The 11,772-nt window shown below is 37.0% G+C and overlaps 1 protein-coding gene across 1 annotated transcript; it reads left to right on the top strand.

Annotated features, from left to right (window-relative positions):
- The first annotated feature begins 467 nt into the window (after positions 1-467).
- On the top strand, positions 468-4,861 carry LOC143614639 (uncharacterized). Its single transcript, XM_077088021.1, has 5 exons — positions 468-681; positions 2,289-2,487; positions 2,578-2,646; positions 2,721-2,853; positions 4,259-4,861. Exons 1-5 carry the CDS (start codon positions 468-470, stop codon positions 4,799-4,801), a joined length of 1,158 nt encoding a protein of 385 aa, XP_076944136.1. The 3' UTR covers positions 4,802-4,861.
- Positions 4,862-11,772: the final 6,911 nt, after the last annotated feature.

Genomic DNA, 11,772 nt, shown 5'->3' with positions numbered 1-11,772 from the left:
CAACAAACATAAAATGCCTAGTTACTCCATACGGGTGACCCAATGACAAAAGGCCACCGCCAGCTAACCCAACCCAGCCGTACGGAGCCTCAAGCGTCTCCAAGTTATCTCCAGTTCCGAAGAAAACCCACACGTCAAAAGACTCACCAGTGGTGATACCTAGACACCCTCAATAATCGAACTTAAGATCCCAAAATTTTTCAGTCTTACTTTATTAAACCACCTATATATCATTTTAAGTGATAATTGAACTCGAATCTCAAATATCCATGCTTTGATGAAGTATAAATACGAGTTAATATTTTATTGTTATTTAGTGATTAGTGATATTATTTTCTTTCTTTCTTTCTTTCTTAGAAGGAAAAAAAGATCAATTATTGACCTCATAAACCCTAGACATCTTCTTCCCACATAACTTCATAAACCTCCATCAAACAGAGGCAGGCGTAGTTAATCATCATCAAGAAATGGAACCACCACCACCACCGCAATCATCATCCAAATTATGCACCGAATGCAAAACGAACGAGTTCAAGTACAAATGCCCCGGTTGCTCCGTACGATCGTGTAGTCTCCCCTGTGTCAAGGCTCACAAACAACGCACCGGATGCACAGGCAAACGACAACAGCTTACGGAGGTCGTTCCGCTTTCTAAATTCGACGATAATCTCCTCTTGTCTGGTAAATTGTTAATTAAACTAGCTTTTTAATTCAGCTTAATTTTAATTTTGCTCAATTTTTCCCCAAATTTATAAATTAGTGCGTGTTAGGGCTTGCTTAAGAAGATAATTAGCTGTAACATAACGCCTTGTCGGAGGTGATCGCTAGGCGCTAGTCGGATTGGATATTTATATGTAATTTTTCAAAACTATATATATGTATGTGTATATATACACACACACGAAAAAAAATTTATATATAAAATTTGATTATCAGTCAATTTTTGTCACACACACAAATTTTATATATAAATTTTTAAAGTATAGTTTTTCAAACAATTCAAAGATTGTGACCGAAATTATACTGATCTTGACCAAAGTCTGAGCAATTTTGACCGACTTTTTACTAGTTTTTGACTGTTATCGATTTTAGGGGTCGGTTAGGTGCTAGTCAGGAGGTGATTGGCGGTGTTGTAGAACTCGCTAGGTGATAGTCAGGCAGTAGGGTACCGACTAGTGCTTAATCGGATTGAACTTTTATATGCAATTTTTCAAAATTATATATATATATAGGTATACAAACACTCACACAAAATTTTGTATATAAATTTACCATAAAAAGGTATGATTTTTCAAATACTTTAAAGATTTTGATTGAAATTTGATTGGTACCGATTTTAGGGGTCGATCAGATGAATGAACTGGTAGCCTCCAATTTCCAATTAATTGGCGCCTAACCACGATTTTTACAACTCTGGTGATTGATGAGTGTTTGGCAACTCTGCTTATTGGAGGATTAAATAGGTAAATAATCAGAACCAAGCAAACAATTTCAATAAGCAATTTCTTAAGAAATTAATCATAAAGAGTTTACTTCAATCCAAACACTCAAAACTGCTTCTTTATTGCATCAAATTATAATCTCTTGAGGTTAGTTTGATGAGTGATCAAGTTTCTTGACCTTTGTGCTTAACCTTTTGACTTAAACATGGTGATAGCAATTACAACCCGGCAAAATGTCACAATTTGAGAGTTGCTAGTCATTGTACAATCTGTTCAGAGAAAGATATGGGTCGGTTTCAACAAACGGGTTCATGGGTTAGACCAAATACCCATGTTCATTTGTAAAATATAGCATTCCATTTCCCATGCAAAGCACATTAGTCAACAAAATGCACCACGTCCCTATGTCCAATATTTTGATTTACTTTTATGCATTTGTAATTCCGTTAATTTGTCATTTCCAATTTGCAAATGTTTAGGTAGTAGCCTTAGGAACTTGGGTCGTCAGTTTCTTTTCTTTCTCTACATAATCCGTAAAACACATGAAATGAAGCAGTGAGTTTTAGAATGAAGAATAAGTGTGTCGATTTATACCATTGGATTATGAGTTAAATTAGTTTGTATATGCTAGCGCAACCGCGGCGTGTTGGGTTGTATTCTTAGGCTCGATTATCTAACCGTAGTAGTGTATATGTATCTCTAGTTGGATGTTGTCACCCTACTGTTTGTTTGGTGGTGATTTTTTGTGTCCAAACGAGCCGTAGAACTATCATTTTTACCCGTTTTATTTATTTCAAACTATTATACCTGTTATCTACTCTTATTGCCTATCACATGTACAAACAGATTATAATATGCTCGAGGATGTGAAAAGAATAGCTGATTCTGCCAAGAGAAGGAGAGTAAATATCTGCGGGAATTACTCCGGGATTTCTTTCTACGTTAGGAACTTAATGAATGCTGCTAAGGCTCGGAGAATTAGACTTTTTGTCATGCCAAATGGAATGTCAAAGAGGCAGACCAACAAGACATATTATATCAACAGGTTAACTTTTTTTTTTTTTACATTTTGAGCTCATCATAGTAAATAAAAACTATATATAGATAATCAAATCTTGGCTGACTTTGTTTACAGGTGTAAATCTATCTATTGGACAATAGAATGGCGCTTTCATTCAACTAACGTTAAGATACTTGACCACGGGTAAGCTAATTCATTATTCAAATCTTTTTAAATACTCATTTATTTTCTAACAAATAGTAATTTTGTTATTTCAGAGTTCGTGAAGATTCGAATATTTGCTCGGTTATCCAGAAACATCTAGAATCTGGTTCAACAAATTATCTATTGAAGCTGTTTTATCTTGAGCCCATGGAATCTCTCAAATTTTATATCAGCAAACACCCAAAGGTTTTTATATAAAATCTTGAACTATTTATGTTGTTTGCTTTTCTTTTATATATGGGATTGAGTGATTGACCGATTTGGTTTGTTTATCATAAGTAGAGGTGGAAATTTTGACCCATTTTCTTTAAATGGGTCAATTTTCTTTAAGGGGAAATGGGTCAAACATTAGAACTAGCAAACTATTATGCAATGCCTATTTTTATTTTTTAAAACCTTTTAAATCATTGTATTCTAGAAATTAGATTAATTTTAAAACAATTTTGTATATGTAATCATATTTCACACACTAATCATTCAAAAAAGAAATAGAAGATTTGGACAATAAAGTAGTTCGGGTGAACCAAACCCTGGTTGACACAGACATATCTAGAGGCGTACAAAAAACCGGTTTTAGGCAAACCAAACCGAACCGGTTTGGGTTTAAAACCGGTTTCACCCAAACCAGTTCCCAAACCGGCAGTTTCAGGACCGGTTCCCCTTAAGATCTACAAAGCCGGTATTAAAATCGAACCGGTTTTAGGAAAACCGGTTTATAAACTGGGCCGAACCAACGTGACCAGGCGTTGTCTTGCTTCTAAACCGGTTTATAAACCGAACCTGTTTGAGTCAAACCGGTTTTGACCAGCCATTGACCAAACCGGTTCGGTTTATAAACCGGTTCAGTTTGGGTTTAAAACTGGTTTTGTACAGCCTCATATATCTAGGACTGGGGCATGTATGTGTTCTCGACTTCGTTCATTTAATTTTAACTGAACATGAACATGAACATGAACATGAACATGAACATGAACATATAATCGAGCAAATTCTCTTGTTCATGTTCGTTCATTAAGAAAATCGGCATGTTCGTGTGCATTCATGTTCGTTCGTTTAAAACGAATGAACAGTTCACAAACTTAAACGAACACAAACTAACTTAAAACAAACAAACACAAATGAAGTCATGAACATAATTGACCAAACATATTTCTTCACAACTACAAACTCTAGTGGATAATCACGATTGTTTTATTTTTCATTTAAAAAGTAGCCAAGTAAATATATCTTTCAATGAGTCTCTTTTATGTTTATATATATATTTATATAAATATAACAACTTATGTTTTTATTAAAATTTAAATGAACAAATACAATCAAACAAACATAGTTGAATGACCAAAGCGTGTATTCATGCTTGTTAGTTTAATTAAAACAAAAAAAATATGTTCATGTTCGTTCGTTTATTTAAATTGATGAACTTCCCGCCGAACAATTCATGAATGCCGTGGTTCGTTTACAGGCCTATCTGTTGCCCAACCTTTTCATTTTGCCACCATAGTAATATGATCCGTGGAGTTATCTTTAGTTTTGTACATTGGCTTTCAACATTTCTAACATTTCATTTCAAAAATATCATGTTTAAATGTAGAATCCAAAATCACCGGTTCGTGAGTTGGACATAAACGCCCCTCTAAGAAAACAATTAAGCAACTTAACTATCATCGAGTATCCTGTTATTCACATTTTCCTTCCTTCACATACTCCTGATGTCGAAGTAGTCAAAGACATAGTCAGTCAACAAGTGCAGCCCAAGCCCGACCTGGTCAACGATAGTCAACCAAGCCCGAAAGGTGTGTTCTTCAAAGAAGAAGAAATTAATGATGACAACTCTGCAGACCCTCATGTTTTGGATCTGACCGATAAATCAAACATCAAAACCGAGACAAAAGACAAAGGGTTAATTCACAAGTCTCTTGATTCAACCTATAATGATAATGATAATGAACTTGTGGATTTGATTAATTTTGAATTTGAACCCGAGTTGGTTGATGTTTATTCCACTCTCATATCAGAAACAAACCCTGATGATTTTCTTGATTTTGATGGTTTGTGTGATGATTTGCCATCTAAAGAAGACGGTCTGTGTGGAGCTATTAACGAAGAATTGGAGGAAGGGGAAATAGCGGGTTAGGATTAGCGTTTACTGTTTAGGCGTTCGTGGGCCCGTATTCTGTTAATTTGGTAACTCGGCTTAGCGGGTTTTTTGTTTCGTTTTTAATGTTATTGTAGTTAATGCATATGAAAAGATGCATCACGACTTTGGGTAAGTGAGAAATGTGAAGATGCAAATTTTGAGGCTTTATTTGTTTGGCATTTATGATTGTCACACTATTTTCTGTCCCAATATGTCTCACATTTATTTTTTATGCAACATTGTTTTGAACTGTTGACCTTACTGTGTAACATTGTTTTACTTATTTTGTTATAGTGGCACTTTTAAGTTGTTATTCATTATTGGATGGGAACATGTATTTATCCCAAGTGGCATGTTTATTTATTAGTGGTCCATATAAGAAAAAGTAACCACCTTAGAGCATTCTCATTCAACCCCTGTGAAGGGTGTTTTTATAATTTAGAGAGTGATTCAGGGTGTTGTGAGTGAAAAGTTTTTATATTTTAGAAAAAGTAGTGATTTTTCTGTATATTTGAAAAGTTACTGTTCATCCCATATAATTTTTTAATATATTTTGAGAGTGGTTGTAAGTGAAGGAAAGAGAAAAGGTAACGATAAAAGGTATAAAAAGTATTATTTAATTGTAATGAAGAGAAAAAATATGATGAAAGTTTTAGTGTAATTTTTGATTTAGAGATAGGAAGTAAGATGAGAATGCTCTTAGACCCACATTGTATAGGGGACCTTTTAAATTTTGAAGATTTTAGTCAATTAGTGTATGAGGTTAAAAGATTCACATCTTCAACATGTGATTTGTGAATCGAATGATTTTTGCAACTAAAGCAAAAGATAAAAATGTTTCATCCCCACTCTGCCTTTTCAACCATGTTAAATTCCAGATGGACTGTCGGAAAAAAAAATGTTTTTGAGTCCGAGGAGAATCCGGTTCAACTTTCATATTTCTCTCGTTTTGATATAAAAATAATCCTAAGGAAAATCGGGGGCTCTAAAAAGGGAAACTAACCGGTAAATGAATTAGCGAATAAGAGTAGTGAATGGGAGTACGATTTATGAGTTCAAATCGAAATTATTGTATTTATGAGAAAAAATAAAAAAAAAATTATTTCTGGACATAAATTTATTGTTATTGGGCTTACAAGGTAAGAAGCTCAAGCCCATACAAAAACTTGTATTTCTGGGCGTGGTCATTGACCAAACTAACTTTTTCGGGTTGACTTTCTTCAACCTTTGAAATGAAGACATGTCATGCTTTTCACAAGATCCATAAAGGGCCATTTAAACTTAGGAATGTTTCTACGCGTATTATATGGATGACACTCGACAGTGTATTTAAACTCTCAAGGAGCTTAAATAATTTTAAATAATCAATCTTTTCTGAAATCTTAATAAATAGTTAGTAAATAAATAACATGGATGCAAATAGTTAGCAAATAAATAACATCTGAAAAACCATGCTTGGATGATGATGATGATGATGATGATGATGATGATGATGATTATTATTATTATTATTATTATTATTATTATTATTGGTAACCTCCGAAATTATCCAAACCACTAAGAATTATATTTAGCAAATCTGTATATATAATATTACTGTTAAAATAAATGTTTAAGAAAATTGCAAACAACCATATTGACATTGTTAGCATTTTGGGGAGAAAACTATCAATTACCAACACACGCATCATCAAGTGGCAACATAATATCGTAAAAAACAAATAATCCATTATTAGTTTTATAAATAATTGAACAAGTAAATACAAAATAGACTAATTAAAATGTTTGTATTATATATGCCTTAAATGTACATGTTAAGATGTGACCAAAAATACAAATAAAATCAAACCCTTCTTGATTCATCAAGGTCTCAAAACCCCTAAGATTAAAGAGTTGACGTAAAAGCTTGAAATTTTTACTTCACAAGTTTGATAAAGGAAAAAAGAAAACATGATGCCTCAAACTTCAAACGAGTATAACTTGGGCTTGAAGTAGAGTCACAAGGCCCATAATTGGCTAACGGAAAGGTCTTAACGAGCGGGATCATGTAACAAATGACAATAGTACGTTTGACCTAATTGTCGAACTCGAATTCCATCATTTAGGGTTGTAATTTTGTCAACCAATAGTTTTCCTTGGTATGTTTCAGTGTCTCAAAAATGACGAGGATAGCGATCCCCGAGTTGAACCCGCTTTGAAATGGGATCCAGATTTATGATTATCCGAATGTTTGAATTTAAATATTTATTTTATTTCTATCTTTATTTGGTTGATCTTTTATTTCAAGTGATCATTATCTTTAGTATAAATATTGGGGTTTAGTGAATGTTTATTTGCAGTCTTGATTGATTTTAAAACTGTAAGAACTTGTTTTTTTAACCCTTGGTTTGATTAGCGTCTTTGATTAGCAATTGTATTTTCGGTCATTTGATCGCTTTCAAAATATATGCTATACACATATAGAGTATGAATCATATATAAATGACTTTTAGCATGAGAAGCGTACAAATAACTAGATGAATTAGTACTTTATAACTTTTGAACTACAATAATTATTATTACACTTTTATTTTTTATAACATAATTATTCTAGTTTTGATTGAAATTACACTAATTATTTGTATGTTTATCAAGTTAATTTTATTTGATATTAACAGGTGAAAAATGATATACATGTCTAATATTATTAAAACATAATATAAAATAAAAAATGAAATAAAAAACATGCCATTACTCTAAATAGACACATCAGTGTGTATGTATAGTTGATGAAATGAAGTGGCTGGAAAGTGGTTGCATGACAAATGCCACAACTTTTGAGGATGTGAAAAAAAGCTCAGATTTTGAAAAAGGGAAATTGGGTCCCAATCTTAGTAGATAAATACAAGTAGGGAAGGTTGAGTTTAATTGGTTAAATGAGCACATGGAGTGGGGGTAGGGGGACAATCCTCACATGAAAGAAACATGGGCTTTCCTTTGCTTTAGGACAATTTTGTTTGTAGTCTTCTTTGCACCCTTAAAACCCCACCTCACCTTATCCATTCTCCTCATCTATACCCTCCCTCCATAGGTATATACCCTCCCTCCATAGGTATCATTATACATTATAGAATTGATCTACATTATATTAGGATCTGACAAACATACGAAAGCAAATAAGCGAATGCCAGAATTTAACATAATTCAATATAAACTAACACACGTTCACGTGTTACAACTAGATATTCTCAAACAAGCTGGGCTTAGGGCCCACTGCCCTGCACCAGTCTCCTCATGCTCTCAACTAAAACCCCAGCCTAAAAAAGGCCTATGCAACCTAACACATAATAGTTTTCTCTCTTTATATGACTTGTAAGATTGCATACATGTTAGACGTTATAAATTGTACAGAAAGAATATTCAAACTCTATTGACTGGAACTCCTTTAACATGAGTTAATCTAAACTCATACAATACGCAAGCTAAATACAAAGTTCCTAACTATATACTTGCATCCTTTACACAATGAGTCACTCTAAATCACAAGAAGAAAAAATATTTTTGAAATATAAATGTAGATATCGAAAAGTTATCTAAGTTACATTATTTTTAAAGAAAAGTCATTACTAAGCAAAGAATTTCGAATTGCCTCTTGTTAGTTACACAAATGGAATGAGAGTAGTCAGTAGCCCCGACCAATATCTCAAAGGAGTGAATCTTCAATCCTAAAATATGTCCAGATAAACTTTCGTGCTGTCTTTATTTTTCACCCGACCAGGATCACCTTATTGGGATTGTTCTATTAGAATTCTTTTTCCTTTAAATCAAATGACAACCATTTACACCATAACAAAATGATGGGACTGGATGGAAAATAAGGTTGCATGATTATTGCAATGTTGGCTTATTGAAATTGACATATGAACCTTTGATGTGAAGCTCATCGCATGCCATGTTAGGAATCGAGTTATGTCAAAGAAAATAAAGAAAATCCTTACAATATGAGGAAAGACAAAAAAAAAAGGAAATATATAAACTATTTTAGAGTTAGGGTTTGTTTTGTTTATTATGGAGTATCTTTTTCTAAAATGACAAAGCTATGACCAAAAGCCTTGAAAAGTTTGTTTTTGAGTTATGCAGAAATTATGAAGTCCTATAGACTTATGAACTTGGATTTTAATGTCATTATTGAACAAAAGGTTAAGACTTCTTTTGGAACAAATTTTAAGTGTCATTGTTCATTTGCTCCATAAATACCATAAACTAATGCAACTTGAATGAAAAAATATTTACCAAAATCTTTCCATGCATCAAAAAGTAAAAGGTAAAGGATAGAGAAATCTCAAAGCTATTGAATTTCATTTTTTTCAGATTGCTTATAGTATATGATAATGAGAAAAATGCTCCAAATAAGACCCATTCTACTAATTGATAAGACACACATGGAACCAAAACTTCTTTATCATATATGCCATCATAAGCCTCTCTTCTCAAACTGGTCCAAACTATGCTTTTGTATAGCAAAACCGTAAATTTATGTATAAAACTTAACATATTCCTGCGGTCGGAGGGTCAGTGACACTCTTAACCCCTTCTGGTTCCGCCCCTACTTATATGATGTTTATAACATCTAAGTATTTAGAAGTTTGAAAAAAGGAACTACAAATGTTTGATCAAATATAACATTCAGGACCTGGCAACAATTGGGATATCTTAGATTTGCATCATGTGCCAAAGTAAATTATAGAGCTTGGTTGGTGAAGAAACACTAAGTGACCCTGGGCAGATTACGGATAATCTGGGGGTTAAGTAGATGTTTCCCACGAGGGTTAGGTCCGGCAAAGATGGTTATCCTTCAGATGACCTGCAAAACAGACACCGTGAGCTCGTCACTGAGAAGGGGGGGTTCCTCCTTGTGACCACCCTCCGGCGTGAGAATCAGACTAGATTGCTCTGAATATAAGTGTGTATTAAGAGAAATAGCTAGAGAAGATAAGGTCATCCTACCATTCCAAGGTGTTGGAGTATTTATAGCCGAAGGTAGGTTTCCAAGCAGGTACAGCCAGCTGTATAATATTCCTGTTCTACCAACTGTGGGCTACGCACGTGCCATGCTGGTGGTTGGTGGGTAGGCAGCGGCTGATAGTGACATGGCCGGCTGTGTACTATTCCTTTTCCACCAACTGCAGCGGCTGATAGTAACCCTCGCCCTCTCAATGCTCAAACCAGCGGCTGGTGGTTGGTGGGTAGGCAGCGGCTGATAGTAACCCTCGCCCTCTCAATGCTCAAACCTCTGCTGGAATTCCTCTAATTTTGTCTTCTGATGAGGAATCCGCAGATGGTCCTTTCTTCGCGAGGAAGAAGAAGGCTGTTGGCGGGAAGGGCAAGGCGAAGGTTGCCTCTACTGCCAATCAGGGGAATCGGTCTGAGTCGGAGACCGAAAGCGAGGAGGCGGCGGGGAACCCTGGTGATGGTGAGACCACTGTTCCGGATGTTGAGACAGCTGTCACCTCCGAACAGCCCAGTACGACGACGGTGACCGGCGTGAAGAGGCCGGCTCAATCGGGTTCGTCCCCGCCTGTCCGAACTTCAAGCTCAAGAGAACTCGTAAGTATAAATTTCATTTGCTTTAACTGCATATCTTTCCGCCATTATATTTAAATATCTTGTCTTCATGCAGGCGTGGATGCAACCGCATTCCAGAGTGGAGCGGGAAGGAGCAGCTCTGGACCCATGACGGTAGGTTTGGTCAACCTACCCAAGGCGATGACCCAGGCGGCTACGCCTGTTTGCAGTATTGGTTCAGTTGCTCATCCCGTTGAGGCAACTGTTCCAACTGTAACATCATCCCCGCCGGCTGTCAGTGCCATCTTCACGGAATCCTTCACTGAGCCGGCGGTGGTTTTTCCTGCGGGTTCTTCCGCAGCGACGGTCACGGTTGTGAGTTCACCTCCGTTGGTTTCTACCGCGGCGGCCTCCACCATGCCTCCAGCGCCGGCGACTACGGCCGGTCCTTCAGGTATGTTCAGGGTTGGGGCGTCTAGCCAATCTTTGCCTCCTTCCCTTATCCTTGACCTTTTGGATGGATATCCCTTAGGTTCAGGTGATGGGTTTGGTGGCTATCGGCCTGTTGTCGACCCTACAGGTGCGTGGGGTTATCTTGGCCTTATATCCCTTTTTTCAATTTTTTTTAACTGTTTTTTGTTTTATTGCAGTTCGTGATTCCAACGAGGTGTACGCTCCTCGGTGGAGTATCCGCCGGGGAACGACCCTCCGGACTGCTGCGGACTGTGTCGAGTGGGCACGCCACGCCGCCCCAAGTGGTGCGCTGAGGGAAGCCATGTCTAGCTACCAGGAGGGTAGGCTGACGAATGAGCTTCGGATTCTCCTTGCCCGGATGCAGCCGCGCGTCGAGTTGCTTTGTCGTGAAAACGACAAGTTAAAGACGGCGCGTAGCCTGGAAATGGCTCAGGCGCGGGCTATCCGGGAGGAGAATAAGAGGCTTGCGGCCCTTGCTGCGGAAAAGGAGAAGGCCTTCAAGGCCCTCGAGGTTGAAGTTCAGGCCCGGCTCGAGGCCCGTTCCAAGGCTACCCAAGCTGTTAACGAACAGCTTCGGTTGGCTAAGGAAACTGCACGGAACGCAACTGAGAGGGCCACCAAGGCTGAAGCTGTTGTTGAGCCTCTACGCACTGAAGTTGAAGAACTTAAATCCAAATTAGAGAAGCTCCAGCAGGCTCATGATGACTTCGCCATGGAAGACGCCAAGAAGCTCCAAGAGATCTTGGACCAGAGGGGCATGCTTGACCACACTGAGCGTAAGCTGAAGGGCATTGAAGAGGCTGCAGCTAAAGATGTGTTGCTTGCCAACCTTACTAAAAACAAAGCCGAACGCGCCCGTGATGAAGCTCAAGCTGCCCTCCAGGAGGCTCTGATCACCAAGGAATGGCTTCTTCGAGAAACGTTGTCGTAGGTATGCGCAGCTTCATAAT

Source organism: Bidens hawaiensis, unplaced genomic scaffold (assembly GCF_021521415.1).
Source record: "Bidens hawaiensis isolate Kalapana, Puna unplaced genomic scaffold, B.hawaiensis_p1.1 tig00040598_1, whole genome shotgun sequence".
Lineage (NCBI taxonomy): Eukaryota > Viridiplantae > Streptophyta > Magnoliopsida > Asterales > Asteraceae > Bidens > Bidens hawaiensis.
Note: the sequence above shows the minus strand (reverse complement) of the source record. Positions and strands in the feature narration are given on the sequence as shown.

Bases quoted from the DNA above. Each gene is read 5' to 3' on its own strand.
- LOC143614639 (XM_077088021.1), top strand. From the start codon at position 468: ATGGAACCACCACCACCACCGCAATCATCATCCAAATTATGCACCGAA. The intron at 2,488-2,577 runs GTTAACTTTTTT...CTTTGTTTACAG, and splicing joins AAGACATATTATATCAACAG to GTGTAAATCTATCTATTGGA. The intron at 2,854-4,258 runs GTTTTTATATAA...GTTTAAATGTAG, and splicing joins ATATCAGCAAACACCCAAAG to AATCCAAAATCACCGGTTCG.